The sequence below is a fragment of the Danio aesculapii genome, chromosome 15, assembly GCF_903798145.1.
Source record: "Danio aesculapii chromosome 15, fDanAes4.1, whole genome shotgun sequence".
NCBI lineage: Eukaryota > Metazoa > Chordata > Actinopteri > Cypriniformes > Danionidae > Danio > Danio aesculapii.
Window position 1 is genome coordinate 28,558,292 of NC_079449.1, and position 22,407 is coordinate 28,580,698.

Sequence of the window (22,407 nt, forward strand, 5' to 3'; positions counted from 1 at the left end):
GCGTTTTTCTCAGCCTCTTATGATTATGTTCCATTATTTCACTTTAAAGACATTAAAAAGAACTTGTTTGTGACTATAAATGTAAAATTACTGCGCCCACTGACAGCAGTCTTAAAAAAATGTTTAGTTTAGAAGAAAATATAAGACGGCATTTAAAAGTTTTTGCATCTAAACCCATCAAATATACACATTTTTTTTAAATAAACAACATGAAGACAAAATTAAATATTTTTCAAAAATGCACTTGACTTTTTTCTTTTTTTTTTAAATAAATTGGTCTTACATTTCATATTTTCAGATTATCATATTATATACAGTTGAAGTCAGAATTATTAGCTCAATTTGAACTTTTCTTTCTATATCCCAGTTTAACAGAGCAAGGAAATTTTCACAGTATATTTGATAATATTTTTTCTTCTGGAGAAAGTCTTATTTGTTTAATTTCAGCGAGAATAAAAGCAGTTTTTAATTTTTTATGAATCATTTTAAGGTAAAAATATTTAGCCCCTTTAAGCAAATTTTTTTTCAACAGTCTACAGAACAAACCATCATTATACAATAACTTGCCTAATTACCCTAACCTGCCTAGTTAACCTGGTTGATGAGTGTAACACACTTTGAGTGTGTTAACTAGCGACATTAGTAGTTAAGAAATGCAATCAAAAATTTTTCTTGGTGGGGTAGGTAAAGGGTTAAATTGTAAACCGAAAGGCCTTTAAAAATATACTACATATCTGTAAATAATGCAAAGCAACAATGGGACCATGAAATACATTACAACATGCTAAATATTTGACAATAATAAGAGTTACCCTTTTGATCATGAAAAAGCATTTTAAAAACAAAGTGAAAAAAAAACAGTAGTAAGAAAAATAAATAAAAACAAAACAAGACTTCATAGAAAAATTACTTTATTCTTAAATGTTGGAAACATTTGAAACCAAAGGGGTTTTAAATATACACAACTATTTGCAACTAAATCAAGGCAACAATGGAACAAGGGAATGCAATGCAATATGCAAACTATTCAACAAATATTAACAGCTGTTTGCGCTCAAAAACCCATCCAACTAAACATAAATTATTTTAAAAATAAAGAAAACACATCCTTTAAAAGACAAAGATAAAACTATACAGGGTAAAATTTGTTAATTTAAAAAAAGCAGTGCTACTTTCCAGACAAAACAAAATACAAAAATGTATTTCGTACCTGAGATCCTTAAACAAAAAACAAAATGCTAAATAAAAGACAATATCATATATCATTGATCATCTTCTGAACTGTGCATATTAGTTATTAAAAACAAATAAATGACCTAATGGAAAATCAGATCAAATGACTTGCGTAATCCTACACCACATCCATCCCTAAACCTCGAGCCACTGCAGCCAGAGCTCGAACGGCCCCTGAGGGCCCACCGGCCTCCAGCAGCTCCTCTGTCTCCCCGCTGATCTCGGTCACTGTGTTCAACACACAATAGACTGAGGCTTCATCCGCTTTGCCTGCACCGCTGTCTGGCCCGTCCAGTAGCTCTGAGGCTGAGGAAGAAGAAGACGGAGAGGAGGGCGAGGAACAGGAGTTTTGAGGTGTGCTGGTTCCACTGTCGAGATGCAGAAGGGGCTCTTTGGAGTGAGTACTTGAAGCCGAGGTTTTGCGAGGGGTGCGCTTTTCGGCCATGTTCTTGATCAGCTCTTCTGTGACCTCAACAGTCTCGAAACGCACCATGTTGAGCCGCAGATACCCATCCTCGTCTTTCTTATACCTGTTCAACAGGCAATTAAATATACATGAAGGGAAGATCTAGATAATCTAGACATGCATTTTGGGAAGGGGATGCTAGTTGTATGGGTGTGAACAAATAAAAGTGAAAAAGATGCCATATAATGAACAGAGTTCAGAGTTCAGTACATGGAAATGGCATACCATGAGCTTCATAAGGCAATGAGGGTAACCTCACAATTGAAAAAAAAAATGCCAATGAAAACAGGCCAGCCAGAACAAAACACAGACCGTTACATTGCACATGATATTATTAATGTGCCCAAAGAGATTGTTTATATTCTTAGATTACCCATATACTTACTATGTATATGGGAGTTATGCCAGCACCGGGGGTTTACGAGTTAGTGCACTCTCAGTGCTAGGTTGCTTCTGGAAGGGTATTTGCCATCAGAAAACATATGCCCGAGTAATTGGTGGTTTATTCCGCTGTGGTAAATCAAGGACTAAGCCAAAAGTTAGTGTATATGGGACTCTTATTTTGAAAAAGGGACATTATAGAGCTCTCCAGTAATGCAAACATCTCATCACAATTCATCATCAAAATGCAAACTTTGGGAAAGATGGATTATAAACTTATTCAGTGCCTCTCAAGAAGCACAAGGTCTGTTTAACTTTATATTTTGTTAGTTTAACATGTATATTGTGAAATTTGCCACTTATGTTTGTAATGATGCAACAAACACATGTACGCTGCTAAGTCTTTAATGCGTTTATGCATTGCGTCATATCGCTTAACTCTTACAGTCATTTTTTAAGAGTGAAACGATGCTATTTAACTTCAAAACACATCTGTTTAAGCATCTGTTTAATAATATTAATTTCTGCCTGTTTTATCATTATATCATACATGTTAAAATGGAGCAGAATTATAATTACATTTCATACATAAACACTTCCATGTTTGCACTTTGGCACCTTTAAGGAAGACTGTTAATTTTTATGGTCATGTGACCCAAACTGATAAGTCATTGAGATTCATTTTAAAGTTAGATATTGCAGGAGACTTTGAGTTAGCGTATGAACAGAATCATTAAAGAATAATGTTCCATAGTATTTATTCCTATTATGAGTGTCAGACGGTACCAGTTTCTAATTTTTAAAAAACATCTTTTGCTGCAAAAGAAAAATAAAACCCATATATGCTTGTTTATTTATTTATTACCACATCAGCAACTTATGGCTATTTCGTGGCCAAATGGATATACATTAAAATATTACATGATAAAAACAAATTCATATTATATAAAAAATTTACTTAGACAAATATATAAAATATAAATGTATAAAATTTACAAAAAAAAAAATTTTCAAAGTTAAATATGGTTTTTCAGTTCTATTTTTGATAAAAAAAAAATTTAAAACTCTTCCTGGTGGTACCTTTTTAAAAATGTCCATCAAAATACTCTCCTTATAAAAATTTTGTCTAATGGAATTTAAACTTCGACATTCCAACAAAATATGTTTGATGGTGAGAGCAGTCTGGCAGTTATTACATTTAGGTGATTCTTCGTTATTTAATGAATATGAATGTGTCAACCTAGAATTCCCAATTCGACATCTGGTATAGACCGTCTGATCATGCCTGGTTTCCAAATTATAATTTGCTAAATGTCTTTCATTTATTTTCGGGTTAATTTCATATAATTTGTTGTTGATGCAGTTGTCCCATTCTCTTTGCCATGTTTCGTTTATGTACAAATTGATGGTGGGTTTAAGTCATCAGGAGAAATTAAACATTCAGTCACATTCAAGGAGATAGCCTTTTTTCCAATATATGTTTGTGTTCAGGTAAACTGTCATCCTTGGGTAAACAATCTATTCTTCCTGACTGGAGTTCAACCATTATTTATTGATGTAACCTTACCTAAATCGAGAGTGTCCAGATGGCCATTTGAGCTGGTGCTTCTTCCGCAGGTGGAGGGTCAGAGTGTAACACCAGGAGAAGGTTTTGTCGCAGAGGTGACATTTGTACCGTGGAACCATGTTGTCCTGTTGTGGTCAGTTAATAAACATGTTAGTTTTCTGTCATTACTATGTAACCTCTGATTATTATAGTTACAATAAAAGAAGGTACTAGTTCTACTATATAACTTGATGTCTGCACAATATTTGTGCTATTGTTAATGGGGATTTGCAAAGACAAACGAGTTAAAAATAAACTCCATTCTATATAAGCTATAAAATAAAAACACTGGCTGCATCCAAACATCACACACTGAATAAGTGCTTCTTTTTTAACAAATAATTACTTTGGGATACGCAGAATTCAGCAATAAAAAAACAAACAGAAGAACAAATAAATTAATTAATAATTAAAAAAAATTCAAGTAATTGAATCAATTAAAAATAAATGAATATATAAACAAACAAACTAAGGGCCCCGGATATAAGAGAAGAAATGTTCTTTATATTGATACATGTAATTCAGATGGAAATTGGAATTAGCTGTATAATGAGGAACATCATGGAAAGAGGAACACATTAACAGGGCTCCAAAAATGGAAGGGGATATTTGCTATGAAACATTGTGTTCTTAATAAACAACTATGATGCGTTGATCCTAAATTCAAAATGAAACCTGTTTCAAGGTTTACTGTGGTTTGGAAAAGTCAAGCTTTTAAACCACACACATTTTCTGTTATACAATTCCTAAGGTATATATAAAGGTTTTTTATGTGTTGTAAGATAGCAGAAGTCAATGATTTATTTTAATTACTTAGACTGACATGTTTACTGTTCCAAAATATTATTAATGTTTCTTAACATTAAATATATTGTGTTCAAATGGGGAAAAAAAGTTTTTGTTTTTACTAAGACATTAAAAAAAAACTTGTTTCAGAGCAGTAGTCACAATACCGTGATACTGTGAAATCCTGATTTTTTTATCCAAGGTTATCATACTGTCAGAAACTGACCCATGGCTAGGCCCACACGGAATCTGTGCGCGCAGAATTGCGCAGATTTTTAGCCCATCATTAATTCTGCTTATTTACTTGAGTAAATATGTGTAAATCCATATTTATTCAGTTTTTTAAATTAATTTAAGTTATAATATTGACTAATATGAATGTTCATGTGATTTATGTACAATGCAGTCTGTACAGTAATATTTTCTGTCATTTTAGTAGATACAATACGAGAGACTTGCTTAGTTTACTAAATAAAGGGAATCTAATTGGATTTGCATTTTAAACATTAAATAAAAGTTTAAAATATAATATATTTTTAATTTCACATATTAAGGTTTTAGATATGATACTCCCAAAATAATTCCGCAGAAATCTGCAGATTTTTACCAAAATTCTCCACAGAAACAGCAAAAATGTCCGCAGATTCCGTCTGGCCCTACCCATGGCTAATTTATTTGGACACAAATACTGTCAATAGAGTATTCCTTCACATACAGCTATGGAAATAAGTCAGGGGACCACTTGAAAATTCTCTAAATTTGTGTTCAATAGCCATGTGTTTGAGTTGTTTTATCTTATAAACTACTGATGACATTTCTTCCAAGCTGAAAATAAAAATGCATACTTTCAGACACGTTTATATACATTTATAGACAAAACAATATAATTTTTTTAATTTCACAAGAGAAATCTTGTGATTAAGAAATCAATATTTGATTAAATAGATTGATTAATTGATTAATTGACTAATTCGACTTTTATAGGATCAAACTATTTTAACATTTTCCTCAAACCCACACCTAATAAAATCCAGAGAAACAGAATTGTCAAGTAATCTCTAGTCATATTTTGAGGTTGGTGTTACAACGCCCTCTGCTGTCTGACCTCGTGTGCTCGTTTGTAGTGCTGGTTCATTGTGTGGGCCATTCGTGAGGAGTATCCGCAACCCTCCACTGTGCAGTGATACGCTGCTCCTTCATTGTGTGTTTCCATGTGTCTCCGCAGATCATGCTGATTCTTGAAGCTAACAGTAAATACACAAAGCAATAAATATCAGTCATATCTTCTCCAGTGTATGTGGGCTGTGTGTGTAATCTCTCTTCATCACCTGCTCTCACAGAAGTCACATGGAAAGGGCCGCTCGTCACAGTGCCGAAATTTGATATGGATCTTCAAGGTGGAAAGTGATGTGCAGGTCATGTCACAAAGTGGACATTTTATGTGATTCACTAGGAAAAAGAAAAGAAAACAATAGGATGAGATCAATGGCTTTCAATCTTCTCTCACTTACTAAACATAAAAGGCATCTGTACAGTATTTTTTTAGCCAATATATCTTTTGAAAAATTATTAGCCCCCCTGAATTATTAGCACAATATTTGTTTTTTGTCCCCCAATTTCTGTTTAACGGAGAGATTTTCTCAACACATTTCTTTTATCTTTGTCATGATGACAGTAAATAATATTTTACTAGATGTTTTTCCAGACACTTCTATACAGCTTAAAGTGACATTTAAAGGCTTAAATGGGTTAATTAGGTGAACTAGGCAGGTTAGGATAATTAGGCAAGTTATTGATGGTTTGTTCTGTAGATTATCGAAAAAATATAGCTTAAAGGGGCTAATAATTTCTACCTTAAAATGTTTTTTTAAAAATTTAAATGATAAGACTTTCTCCAGAAGTAAAAATATGATCAGACGACATACTGTGAAAGTTTCCTTGCTCTGTTAGACATCATTTAGGAAATATTTTTAAAAAGAAAAAAAATTTCAACAGGGGGCTAATAACTGATTTCAATACATATTCATATATATATATATATATATATATATATATATATATATATATATATATATATATATATATATATATACACATACATATATTTTTTCCCATTTAGTTGTATTATATATTTACATATTAAATTATATATTAATTATTTTATTATACTTATGTTTTATTTTTCTTTGTAGGTTTGTAAATTGTTCTTTTTATCACAACTGATTACTAAATAATACTATTATCTTGTTATTACTGAAATGCTGTTTTGAAGCAACTTAATATGCCATTTAAGGCATCTATAAAGACCATTTTTCTGTATTATTCCAGTTATTCTAGTAATTATTTTCAAGCTGTGAGATATATTCAAATACAAGTTAAAATTAAAACCAATAACTGTAAAAGCTCGATTCAAGCCTAATAATTAATATTAATTTTGAGGTTGGGTAATGGCTGAAGATTGTATAAAATTCTTTAAGAAATTTCTGCTTCTTTTATCTGATGTTACGCAACAGTAAATGTTATTTAAATGTAAGAAAGGGTGCGAGAGCATGAACAATTCAATGTTTCATAAACGCAAATCTCTGATATCAGCAGAAAATATGTTACTAATAAATTGGATATCCATAAAAAAGCCTGACTCACAGTGTGTGATTTTGGCCATGATTTGGTTATCTAAGACACATTTTGGAATTCCTAAGATTCCTATAATCCTATTTTAAAATCTTTTTAATCATGGATTTGGCATGTTCACTAACAGCTGATTAATGACTGTTGCAATCAAATCTTCTCTGTAATAAACTTCTGTCACTTTCAGAAGCTAATGATGAAAACTTCAAACCAAATTTCAAAATTACCACTAGAGACTGTTTATGTTTTCGGGTTGCTGAACAGGTCATATATTGATGATATGAAACTCAGGATAGGTCTGTCTGTGTTTAGCACATCTTGGTTGTTGTTAAGGTTTACAGTATGACATGATGAGGTCCATAGAGATCATGTTCATACAGAGCATACTCTAATAAAATATTATTTAAAAAATAGCACCACATGAGCCAGGCTTACGTCAAAAGTTGAAATGACATTTGAAACTCACCATGTTGACGAACATGGTCCCTCAACAGCCTCTCATTGGCAAATGCTTTGTCACAATGTCCACATGTCAGAGAATCTGCAAAATAAATTATTTATGGAGCATCAAATTATATTGCATTCCATGACAACTCAAACATACTGAAATCTAATGCAAGTAATAAACCACACAGCAACTTAAAAAAGTATAATCCAAAAATGTATTAAAGGGTTAGTTCACCCAAAAATGAAAATTATGTTATTAATTACTCACTCCAGAGACCTTCCTTTATCTTCATAACACAAATTAAGATATTTTAGGAGAAATCTAAGAGCTCCCTCATCATCTATAGACAGCAAGGTTCCCGGTTCATTCAGAGTCAAGAAAGGTACCAAAAACAACCTCAAAAAAACCATATCATCAGAATATTATCAAGCTATGAGAATACTTTTGTGTGTCTTTATTCAACAGTTTCTTCTTCTTAGTGTCAGTATTTATGCATGTTCAGGAGAGTGCTGCGCTGCACACCACTGAAGATATAGACCAATTACCATGTTTGTAAACATTCAGGATGTGCACGCAGGGAGGTGGCAGAAAGAAACCGGGAGTGTTAGCATTTACAGCGAGGGAATGACATCCGATGCGGTTAGTTGTTGTCTTAGAAATAAGATATATTGATAACACATTATATATATTATTTACATAATGTTTTCAGCATACTATAGCAGCTTGTCACCCAGTGATAAGCACAGTGATTCGGCAAAATTAACGTTAAAGTGAGCGGCGTTCATCTGATAGGTCCATTTGCGATAGCATGCTCCCAATAAATATTGGATAAAACGAAATGACCAAGCATCCAGCATCAAATATACAATCTCATTGAAGCTCCAAGTGCTTTACATGAGAGAAGTTAAAGGCCTAAAAGTCTTTGGCAACAATGTTGTTCTGAGTGGTCGTGTGCAAGAAATAATGCTCCAGGATGACCAGATTCAACACTATGTGGAGCTAAAAACCGAGGTTCTGCTTAGCCAAAGACAAGGAAAGAAGACAGAGTTAACATTATACAGCGCCTTGGTAATTAATCATCAACACGCAAAACGACTGCATTCTGCCAGACAACTGCACCTGTACGGCAGGGTATGTGAACTTACACATAGAGGTAAAGTTGGTTTTATATTCGCACATTCAGACTTTTTTCTTAATAATATAATTTCATAAAAGTATTATTTGCAAACTCTAAATAGCAAAATCATATTAGCAGCCAATGACTATCAAAGTACAACATTGTTTACAGTCAAATAAACAGTGTTAATGTTGTTTTCAAGTCACACTTGCAGGTTATTTCAGACCGAATGTTCAAAGTGCCGTGGTAAACAACATAGGGAGTGTGTCACAAGCTGTCACTGAATGAATGTGTGAATATAAAACCAACTTAACACTTTCATGTTTCATTCTGAGCATTCAGTGTCTGCAGTTTAATTCACCATATGTAACTGTTTTTGCTGAAATCATTTATGCAATCAAAAGAGTAATGTGTATGATTCAGCATAGCGTGAGCTTACCTGATATAACATGAGAACTGCATAGTCGAGCATTTCTAATTAGGTTGTCACTTCATTCAGCTCCCTTTTAGCCAAAGATGTCTGCAGTTAGCATTAAAGCAGTGTGGTGTATGGTAAAAGTTAAGTTTAAAAAATTTGGTATCCTACCGCACAACAGGACATCTTTACTATTGCAGCCTGTGTTTTTTTTGCAACCGGGTCCCGTGTGACGTAGGTTGGTAATTGGTCTATATGGTCTGTTTTGAGTAGGATAGAGTCAATAGACGATGTCATCGTGCTGAGCTGGCACCGAGATCCTCTGCCCCACCCCTGTCACAGCAGCAACCGACTTGATACACACTAATTTGTTTTGAATGTATTAATTATTCATAAATAATTAATTCGCAGTCGCCTACGATGACATCGTCTATGGCGATGTTTCACATTAGCCATCGTACAATGCCAAATTGGTCACGTCGCCCAACCCTAGTTTTGAGGATATATTTGGTTCTTTTCTGGGAATCTGGAAACTTGCTGTAAATAAAGAATTAGAAAGATAACAGATTTCACCTAAAATATCTTCAATTGTGTTCTGAAGCTGAAAGAAGTTTGACAAAAGAGTGAGAAATAATAACATATTTTTAATTTCTGGGTGAACTAAGAGATGTTTACTACTTTTGGAACTGCAAGCATACTTTCATATATCAGGCATATTGTTCAACAAACATTGTGAAATCACCTAATAAACTAACAGACTACAAACCTGTGTGTAAAAAAAACAATGCTTCTGTCATCTTTCTAAAGTCATTTCCCCCCGACAATTTGACTCATTTTGATCAAGGGCACAAAAAAGCCAAATCATTTTATTTAATAGATCAAAATCTGCCAAAACTGAGCTTGGGTATTTCAGCCATTTGATTAATTTGACTGAAATGGATTGCTCCAAAGCACATTTCATTTGATCTGAAGTTCTTACACTGTTAGTGAGTAAAAAAACAAACAAACCTTCAGGTTCAGCTTGTCTCTGGATATGGTCAAAAAACTTTGTATTGCTGGAGAACATGCAGCCGCAGGTGGGACAGGCGACCAGCCGCTCCTGTGTGTGACTGCGCAGATGCTCCCGCAGCCGGTACTTGATCTTGAAGAAAGCGTCACAGCCTGCAAAACGCACAACCCCTTTCACATGACAGTTCTGGTCATCAGCATCTTAAATCCTTAACTTTTAATATTAAAGCTTTTAAAAAGCATATGTACATTTATAAAGCTATACTTTGTATTATATCATCAAATTATAAAAAAATGAATGACTGCTGTTTCGAGGCTGTTTCTAAAGCAGTGTCTAAGAGGGGCACAGTAAATTTAATGTTGTCTCTCTTCTGGCTTTCGTTATCACCCGCACAAAATTTTGTTCCTTTTTCTGAAAATCTTGATAACACAATTGCTGAGTTTTTCTTTTATTAATTGAGCAAACAGAAATTACTTGTTGTACTCTCCCATTCACTGCGCTTTAAGTTTAACCTATCATGACTACTGCTGCTGAGAAACCCTGCAAATGTGAAAAGGGCCCATCCTGGTTTGCAGAAAGCATTTACCTGACCAGCTGCAGAAGAGAGCCTGCTGTCGGTCAGGAAGAGGCTGAAGCTCGGTGCAGTGCGCGTGCATGTCTACATGCCGGTAGAACCACTCTGGGTTATTAAATGAACTCTGATGGTGCAGAATAGCAGACAAGCTCATTATGTAATGTCTATGTTGATCTCAAACAGATGTATTTTGTATGTGATTCTCAATACTGACGTCACAGTGCTGCCACTGACAAACGAATCCCTCCGAGACGTCCGGCACGATGCTGCTGCTGTGGAGATCCTGAGTGCAGCTGGGCAGGTCGGGGTGCGACTCAAGAAGTTGAGTCCCGATGTATTTCAGCTTGCTGTGGAAGATGTGGAAATGTGCGTGAGCCATGAGTTCACTTTGGCTTCCCATCGCTAGGAACTCGCATGCCCTCCAGAGACACGGATAATCCTCTGTAATAGAGATGTCAAACTCAGTAATGTTAAAAGGTCACGAAACACCAAAACACGTTTTCGAGATATATTTTAGAGACATATATTTATATAACAAGTGAAAATTGGTTGTTTTTGCGTTATTTAGAACAGATTCCTTCTTCAGGTTTGAAAAGAAATTTTGAAGCTGTGTCATGGCAATGAGATCATTGTGTAAATTCCAGCGTGGAGATTGGCTGTCTGCACTGGCCAGTACAACGTGATGTCATTAAGTTGTCAGCACATCGGTTCATTATTCATTCATTTTGTTTTTAGCTTAGTCCCTTTATTAATCTGGGATCCCCACAGTGGAATGAACTGCCAACCTTTCCAACATATGTTTTACACAGAGGATGCCCTTCCAGCTGCAACCCATCATTGGGAAACATCCATACACACTCATTCACACATACACTACAGACAATTTGACTTACCCAATTCACCTATAGCGCATGTCTTTGGACTGTGGGGGAAACCGGAGCACCCGGAGGAAACCCACACGAACACAGGGAGAATATGCAAACTGCACACAGAAATGCTAACTGACCCAGCCGAGACTCGAACAAGTGACCTTCTTGCTGTGAGGCGTTCATGCTACCCACTGTGCCACCGTGCTGCCCATGGGTTCATTAATTCATGAAAAATATTTGGCTCGAACCAATCAGCGCGCTCTATTGTAAACGAGATGCAATTTCATTAATATGCATGATATAGGTTCGAAGACTCTTTTTACCTGTTACAGTGTTCAGAGAGACTCCATGTTGTGTTGGCAACCATGATTAAAACAAGTAGTAGAAGAATCGTTTGAAGACATGCGTCGTCAGTGTTGCGATTATAAATGTGCCTGCAATGAAGGTTTTGTTTCCATTTCCCCATTATGAAAGCACAGCTCGCGTGTGCACCCAGCAGTGAGATTACTGTGGTCTGCTAACACACTACAAAAATGTTTGTATGGAACATTATTCCCTGAGAGCTTTTCGCATCTGGAAATTGTAAAATCCAGTTTGCCAATCGTCTTCTTTTAATAAAAAAGATGCGGTTCCAGTTCGTGTTGATATATATATATATATATATATATATATATATTTTTTTTTTTTTTATTTTAATTATTTTTTTTTTTTTGCGTTATTTCGAGCAAATTCGTTTTTCCAGTTTGAAAAGAAATTTTGAAGCTACGTCACGGCGATTAGATCCTTGTGTAAAGTCCAGCATGTAGGCTGGATGTCTGTACCGGCGGGTACAACGTGGCGTCTTTGAGCTTTCATCATTAATTCAAGAGATAGACTTGGTTTGAACCAATCAGCATGCTCTATTGTGTATGAGGTGCAACTTCATTAATATGCATGATAGCTTTGAAGACTGTTTTGCCCTGTTACAGTGTTTAGACGGCAGAGTCGCGCATCGATGTGTTGCCAACTGTAATTAAAACAACTGGAAGAAGAAGAATTGTTTGGAGACATGGGTCGTCAGGGTTGCGTTTATCAATGTGCTACAACAAAGGTTTTGTCTTCATTTCCTTGCTATGAGAGCACAGCTGGACTCATGTGTGGATTACAGTGGTCTGCTAACACGCGACATAAATATGTTTGTATGGAACATTTTTTACCCAAGAGCTTTACACATCTGGAAATCGTGAAATCCGGATTTGCCGCTCATCTCTTTTTAAAAAAAAGACACGGTTCCAGTTGGTGTTGATAGTCCTGTCTCTATGGATAATCAGCTGTGGTGCATGTACTGAAACTCCCCATTTTATGCAAACCCTTCCCTCTTTCACCACTCGACACTCCCACCTTAACAAAGCTGAACTAACCCACTTTACTGACTTTTTTCAAACCAGATGTGTGATAACCCCTGCTGAGACGGGGGTGGGTTCATGGCCCTCCTTTAAAGGGATAGTTCACCCAAAACTTCTGTCATTATTTACTCAGCTTCCACTTCTTCCAAACCTGTTTGAGAAATTTTGTTACTTTGTGTAACTAGTGACTGACTTTAATAGTATTCGTTTTCTTACTATGGAAGGTAATGGTTCGTTTTTTTAGCTTTCTTCAAAATAAGTTCTTTTGTGCTTACGTAAGGGAGCGTAAACAGTGGGTGCATTTTCATTTTTTGAGTGAACTATCCTTTTAAAAGACAGTGAGCAGAACAGATGCCTTTAATTAATACGTTTATGAATTGCAATCTCCTACCCAGTTCCTCCATGGCGTCTCCTTCCCCAAGATGCTCTTTCAGATGTAGAGACATGTGATCACTCAACTCCTCCATACTTTGACTCTTGAAAGTGCAAGATGCCCATTCGCAGGCCACTACAATGTTTGAAGCATTTCTTCTTTTAGCCATCTTAACCTTAGAGAAAGCATACAACTACATAAATTAAACATTTTTTATATTACAAAAATATAGTATAACACGTGGTTTCAAAAGGATGGTTTACCAAAAAAAATAACAAACACAATGGGGTTAATATGCACAGACTTTTAATTCCAGAGAGCCTCAGCGCTTCCGGTGAGCTGTCTTTCCATTATAAAATTGCCATGTTTCAGTTCTGATTTCTTTAAAAATCTGTGATCTTCACTGCCTGATAGTTATACGATATGAAGTTGGTCTCAGACTGGACAATAAGCACTGCAATAAATAATGTCTTCAAAATATGACCGTTTATCTTACCCCAGTATTTTCAATGGAGTTTCTGACTTTCATAGCATTTTACACTTGAACAACTAACTGAACGTCTATTTAACTGAGTCTGTTTAACTGAATGTGTTGCAATAACATTAAAACATCGATGCTGTAAAAGAAACCTTTTAAAATTGAAAATATTTTTCACATTAAGCTTTATCATTAAGTTTATCATTGGCTGAAAAACACTAGCTATGCATATAGCCATTTCTGTCACTATTTACTCAACTTGACAACACAAAAGAAAATATTTTGAATAATGCTGCCAACCACAGACATTAATAGTAAAATAGTATTAAAAATAGTATTTATTTATCCTACTATGGATGTCAATGGATGTCAAAAGTCAGTCAGTTTCCATAATTCAGAAATCCTCAGAAAGAAAACTGAAATCCTCAGAAGGAAACGGAAACTCAAAAAGGTTTGTAATAATTGCAGGGTGAGTAAATTATTATTTTTTATTTATTTTAATTTTATTTATTTATTTTGGAGGGGGGGGGGGGGGCATCCTTTTTAAAACAGCTGTTAGACTATGAGTGCTGACGTCAAAAAGTGTAAACAAACATATGACGTATTGATTCAGAATGTAAACAAGGTTAACTACTTATCCTTCCCCGCACAAAACAAAAGCTAAAATATCGCATTACAACATTCGTATACTGTCAAATGGATTATGAAAGATTAAATGCACTTACTCTGGTATGTCTGCTTTGTAGATCAGTTGCTAGTTCGGTTTCATCAACTGGTCGAGGCTCAGAAAGCGCAAAACATTTAAGACAGCAACAAAGAGTAAGATTTACATGGTATTAAAACGTGTTGAGGAATTAACGTTAGACTCTGTTCGGTAAAACTGCTTGACTTTAGGGGTATTAAAATATATAAAACTCTATGTCCGCGGAACGGATGAGCAGACAGAGGGAAACGCGGGTAATGTATTTGTTTGAGAGGATGAGGAAGGTCATTACGTGTGTTTCCTGGTCAGGGGCAAAATAAAAGTCAGGATGATTGTTTGGAAATATCAGACAGAAAGCAAATATACTTTTGATATAGCATAGAACTATTATCTATATACATATAATGCATATGAGCCAGAACAAGAAGACAGATGTTATAGTATAAGTGGAAGTTCATAAACCATTTTCATGCAAAATGTATTTTTGTTATATTGTTCATTTGATTATAATCAATATTTAGATGTAATTTTAAATATTTACATAATGCTTTTCTGCTTACAAAGAAAAACTTAAACTGAATAAAATAAGTTATTATGTGTATTTATTGACTTGTGAATTTCATGTACTTTGTTTTGTTTGTGTTTTTAGTCTTTTTAGTAATTACTTTTAGTAATTAGATTTTTTGTTTCATTTTATTTAAGTGTTGCTCCTTCACTCCTCCGTAATATGCACCATCTATTTCAAAATATTGCAAAAAATGGGTATTTATAACTATGTAAATGCTCGCAATTTGTAATTTTGGTTATGTGTTCGGTGGTTTTTATTGTTGTTTTTTTTACTGTTGTTGTTTTCAGTTGGGCTGTTGAGCAAATAGACTTCTTTCAAATGTCTTGAGAGAATATATTAGGCCTGTGAGTGTGTTTGTCAACCTTAAACTCTTCAGCACTTATGACGAGAATCGATCACCGGTGATCACCGCAAGATATGCCGGTTAGAAATGTGTCCGAGTTGCGTTCGCCTCGCTCTGGTGTCACGCTGACGTGCGCCAAAAACTCTCGCGACGGCTAGGCGGGTACCTCGGGTTGAGCTGTCAGCAGCAGTGCTCTCAAAAGACTGCGCCCACCAAAACCATGATGGGAAACGGACTTGTTCTTGTGGAGATGATACATTCTATACATCTGCACACATGATACACTCCATACATATACACACATGACACACTCTTTATATATGATACATTCTATACACATGCACACATGACACACTCCCTACATATAAACACATGATACACTCCCTACATATACACTGAATACATATGCACACATGACACACTCTATACATATGATACATTCTATAAATATGCACACACGATACACTACATACATATACACACATGTCATGATCAGGGATAGAACCCAGGTCTCTGGTGTGAAAGGTGAGACACATACCCACTGAGCTACAGGGAGCTGATGAATTTATACATAATTGTTGATGATACACTCCATATTAATGAAACATTCTATGCACATGCACATCAATACATACAATCTAAACATATGCACACATAATACAATCTAAACATATGCACACATGATACATTCTATACATATGCACTCCATACATATACACACATGCCACACTTTTTACATATGATACATTCTATACATCTGCACACATGATACAGTCCATACATATACACTCTTTACATATGATACATGATACAGTCCATAGATATGCACACAAGATACACTCCATACATATGATACATTCCATACATACACACTCTTTACATATGATACATTCTATACATATGCACACACGCTACACTACATACATATACACACATGTCATGATCAGGGATTAAATCCGGGTCTCTGGTGTGAAAGGTGAGACACATACCCACTGAGCTACAGGGAGTTGATGAATGCACATAACAAAAGACCATGATACACTCCCTACATATGAAACTTTCTATGCACATGCACACATGATACAATCTAAACATATGCACATATGATACACTCCATACAAATGATACATTCTATACATATACACATGCACACATGCCACACTCTTTACATATGATACATTCTATACATCTGCACACAACACACTTTTCACAATCTATACACACATGATACAGTCCATACATATGCACACAAGATATACTCCATACATATGCACACATGACACACTCCATACATACAATACATTCCATACATATACACACTCTTTATATATTATACATTCTATACATATGCAGATGATACACTCCATACATATGCACACACAGTACACTACATACATATACACACATGTCATGATCAGGGATAGAACCCGGGTCTCTGGTGTGAAAGGTGAGACACATACCCATTGAGCTAAAGGGAGCAGGGATGCCTGCAGCGAAAGCCTACACTCCATATACATGCACACATGACACACTCTTTACATATGCTCACTCCATACACATGACACACTCCCTACATATGATACATTCTATACATATGCACACATGATACAGTCCATACATATGCACACAAGATACACTCCATACATATACACACACAATACATTCTATACATCTGCACACATGATACAATCTATACATATGCACACATGGCACAGTCTTTATATATGATACATTCTATACACATATGACACACTCTCTACATATGATACATTCCATACATAATACACTGAATACATATGCACACATGACACACTCTTTACATATGATTCATTCTATTCATATGCACACACGCTACACTACATACATATACACACATCATGATCAGGGATAGAACCCGGGTCTCAGGTGTGAAAGGTGAGACACATACCCACTGAGCTACAGGGAGCTGATGGATGCCTACAACGAAAGACCAAGATACACTCCATATTAATGACACACTCCCTACAGATGAAACATTCTATGCACATGATACAATCTAAATATATGCACACATGCCACACTCTTTACATATGATACATCTGCACACATGCTATACTCCATACAAATGATACATTCTATCCATATGCACACATGATACATTTTATACATCTACACATATGATACAGTACATACATATGCACACATGAAACACTCTTTACATATGGTACATTCTATACATATGCACACATGATGCACTCCTTACATATACATGTGTCATGATCAGGGATAGAACTCGGGTCTATATACACACCGTACAAATGCACACATGATATAGACCATACATACACACGTTACACTCCATACATAAACACACTCCATATAATAATATGCACACATGGTACATTTTTTCCATATACACACACTTTATATAGTCCATACATATACACACTATACATATGCACACATGATACACTCCTTACATACACATACCATACATATGCACACATGATATAGACCATACATACACACGTTACACTCCATATAATAATATGCACACATAGTACATTCTTTCCATATACACACACTTTATATAGTCCATACATATACACTCCCTACATATACACAGTACATATGCACACATGATACACTCCATACATATAAACACATGATATAGACCATACATATACACATTCTATACAGGTAGAACCCAGGTCTCTGTTGTGAGAGGTGAGACATGTACCCACTGAGCTACAGGAAGTTGATGAACCCATACAACGAAAGAACATGATACACTCCATACAAATACGCACTCCATATAAATATATGCACAAATGATACACATGGACATCCTACATATACACACATAATACACTCTTTCCATAGACACACTTTATATAGTCCATACACATACATATGCACATGACACACTCCCTACATATACACACACTCCATATATATGCACACATGATATAGACTATACATATACACACATGTCAGGATGTGTCTCTGGTCTCTGTCACATATGTCAGGATGTGGTCTCTGGTGTGAGAGGTGAGACACATACCCACTGAGCTACAGGGAGTTGATAAATCCACACGAAAGAACATGATACAATCCACACAAATACACACTCCATATATAAATATATGCACATATGATACACTCTTTACACATGCACAGCCTACAAATACACACATGATACACTCCATATATATATACACACACATCATACATATGCACACACGATACACTCCATAAATATGCACACATGATACACTCCCTACATATACACACCATACATATGCACACATGACACACTCCATATATATGCACACATGATACACTCCCTACATATACACACAATACATATGTACACATGATACACTCCCTACATATAAACACATGATACATTCTATACATATGCAGACATGATACACTACATACATATAAACACATGATACATTTTATACATGTACACACATGTCAGGCAATATGATAGAACCTGGGTCTCTGGTGTGAGAGGTGAGACACTTACCCACTGAGCTACAGGGATTTGATGAACCCATTCAGAGAAAGAACATGATACACTCCATACATATGCACACATGATACACTCCGTACATATAAACACATAATACATTCTATACATATGCACACATGATACACTCCATCCATATACACACATGATACATTCTATACATATGAAAATATGATACATTCCATACATATACACAGATGTCAGGGTCTGGTATAGAGCCTGGGTCTATGGTCACGTTACACTCCATACGTACACACACACACACACACAAGATACACTCCATACATATACACACTCCATATATACATATGCACACATTATACATGTGTACATATACACACTCTATATATATGCACACATTATACATTATTTACATACGCACACACATGATATAGTTCATACATATACACCCATGATACTCTCCATACATATACACACATGTCAGGCACTAGGATAGAACCTGGGTTTCTGGCGTGAGAGGTGAGACAGGTACTCACTGAGCTACAGGGAGTTGTTGAACCCATACAACGATAGAACATGATACACTCCATACATATGCACACATATGATACACTCTATACATTTGCACACATGATACCCTCCATACATATACACACTCCATATATATGCATACATGATACACTCCATACATATACACACTCCAAATATACATATGCACACATGATACATTCTTTACATAAACACACACATGATATAGTCCATACATACACACGTTACACTCCATACATATACACACTTCATATATACATATGCACACATGACACACCCCCCAGATATACACACCATACATATGCACACATGATACACCCCCTACATAACACACATATGAAACACTCTATACATATGCACACATGATACACTCCCTACATATACACACATAATATAGTCCATACATATACACATGTTACACTCCCTACATATACACATCGTACATATGCACACATGATTCACTCCATATATATGCACACATGATATAGTCCATACATATACATAGGTTACGCTCCCTACATATACACACATGATATACTCCATATATATGCACACATGATACACTGCATACATATGATACACTCTATACATATGCACACATATACAGTCCATACATATACACAGGTTACACCCCTTACATATACACATGCACACATGATACACTCCCTACATATGCACACATGATATAGTCCATACATATTCACGCGTTACACTCCCTACATATACAAACATGACACACTTTATACATATGCACACATGATACACACTTGTCAGGCCCTAGGATAGAACCTGGGTTTCTGGTTTTAGAGGTAAGCCACGTACCCACTGAGCTACAGGGAGTTGATGAACCCATACAACGAAAGAACATGATACACTCCATACATATACACACCAGTGGTGGAAATAGCGAATTACAACTACTCACGTTACTGTAATTAAATAAATTTTTTGAGGTATTTGTACTTCCATGAGTATAATTTTAAGTCTGTAATTTTACTTGTACTTGAGTACAGATTAAGCTGAGTAATCTACTTCGTTACTTTTAAAATCACAATTCGTTACAGAGTACTGTAATTTAATTAATATTTCAACCACTGACCAGCATTTTGGTAGCCAATAAAAAAATCTCATCTTAACGGACCAATGAAAAGCCTGGGACACATTGGAACCGAAAAACAAGCTCAGGCTAGAGCAGATTTACATGAGTTGACCGTCATCATACAGTCACAAAGTTATTGATTGACATATGGAGATTCAAGATAGCAATAATGAATCTGAAGAATACAGAAATGAGGAAGAAATGGCAGAGGATGTATGCCCATGGCCACACCTGGGGGAGCTGTTCACCTACAGGTACATAGGGATGAAAGGGGACAGCTGTGCAGTGTGAATAGCTGTTATCATCTAAAAATGCTAATTAAATATATGTCCAAAACTGGAATGTCGCATAAAAGACGTGCGAATAAAGCAGCGTTTCCATCCAACAAGTCAAAAAAAAAAAAAACATACACACACATGATATAGTTCATACATATCCACACGTTACACTCCATAGAATACCGTGCAAACTGTTTACCAGATCAGGACCTTGAAGTAAATGATCGTTTAGGGATGAACCTTCGTGTCTTGAAGAACAGTCGAAGACCACACGCAGTTTGTCTGCCTTTTTTGGATGAAAAACACCATGATGAGGTAGGTACCATGCTTCTCCTTCCTTACCACTATTGTACACTTCTTCAGCATCTCCTCTCTGAAAGATTTCACTTCTGAACTGATTGTAACTTTTCATACACGGTTCCTCTCTTGTCATCTTCCCTTGAGGTGATCAAGTCTAACCATAGCACATTGTTTGTTATTTGGCAGTTTCGGCCTTGCTTTGAAGGGAAGGGGCATTTGGTAGTGACCGTCAATATTTTTACTTATGCCGGACTTCAATCTCTCAAAAAAGAGAATATCATCTTGAAATACTCTGACAGTTTCTTCTTCTACATCTTTAAAATCACTCTCAAGGGTCCGTATTATGTTGGCAGGTGTGATAGAAGGAAGCTCCTCTACCGTTATACGATGACACAATCTACTAACAGCAAATAAGTCAGAGCGTGGTGATCAACCTACTATACTCCATCCAAGATCCGTTTGAATGGCATAGGGCTTGTTGTCTCCTCCTGCTATCACTTCTTGGGGAATCATTGATCTTGAACAGTTGTAGTCGATTAATAGGTCAACATCACAATCCAGTAGTGGAGGTATTTTGTCTGCGATGACTGAAAGATGCTTCCAATGTTCAACAACCTCACGTGTGGGAATATGGCTGCGATTTGCTGGTATACAATCTTTAGTATAAGTTTATGGTAAATCGATATAGTCACTAGACTTATAAGCTCTCACCTTAAGTCCGGTCACTCTCTTACTTTGAAGCACTGTGTCCTTTCCAAGCATGGTTGCCAGCTTTAGTTTCACTGGAAATGTTGTAGCTTGCAATGAATCATTCACACTTTTATCAATGAAAGTGGTGTCACTGAAAATCCAGCAGCGCATATACCAATCGTTCACATCTTAGATTTTGTTTTGCAGATACTCAAACAGAGGCGCTCATTGAAGTATACACACCAGGTTCTTCTCCAGCTACATTTAATGTCACTGCATTCGCCATACCTTCAGGACCTTTTTGCGTTTGAACTGCAGAAGATGAAGTCCTTACCATTTTCACAAAGTTGTTATCGTGCAAACTAGTTGAATGCTTCTTGTTACAGGTATCACATGTTAGACTATAGCGACATTCCTTTGCGCTGTGGCCAAACTTCAGGCATCCATAACAAAGCTTCTTCTCTTGGATGTATTGCCGTCGTTCTTCCAGTGGTTTACTGAGAAACTTAGGACAATTGTCAAGTTGATGATTAATTTTCTGACAGATCATACATCGAATTTTGTTCGAAAGGCTTAATCACATGTTGATTCTCTTCCATGTTTGATTGAGTAGCAAAACTCCATACTCTAT

General features: G+C 35.8%; 1 protein-coding gene across 1 annotated transcript; it reads right to left on the reverse strand.

The window, feature by feature from the left end:
- Positions 1–898: 898 nt before the first annotated feature.
- Positions 899–14,735, reverse strand: zgc:112083 (uncharacterized protein LOC550461 homolog). Its single transcript, XM_056474510.1, has 10 exons — positions 14,494–14,735; positions 13,309–13,465; positions 10,878–11,104; positions 10,676–10,787; positions 10,089–10,241; positions 7,567–7,641; positions 5,801–5,921; positions 5,578–5,716; positions 3,648–3,772; positions 899–1,763 (listed from the first exon to the last, which is right to left on the reverse strand). Exons 2-10 carry the CDS (start codon positions 13,457–13,459, stop codon positions 1,352–1,354), a joined length of 1,515 nt encoding a protein of 504 aa, XP_056330485.1. The 5' UTR covers positions 13,460–13,465; positions 14,494–14,735; the 3' UTR covers positions 899–1,351.
- Positions 14,736–22,407: the final 7,672 nt, after the last annotated feature.

Coding starts and splice junctions, on each gene's coding strand:
- zgc:112083 (XM_056474510.1), bottom strand. CDS start 13,459: ATGGCTAAAAGAAGAAATGCTTCAAACATTGTAGTGGCCTGCGAATGG. Junction 5,717..5,800: donor TGTGACTTCTGTGAGAGCAG/GTGATGAAGAGA, acceptor ATTTACTGTTAG/CTTCAAGAATCAGCATGATC. Junction 3,773..5,577: donor ACTACAAACGAGCACACGAG/GTCAGACAGCAG, acceptor TGACCACAACAG/GACAACATGGTTCCACGGTA.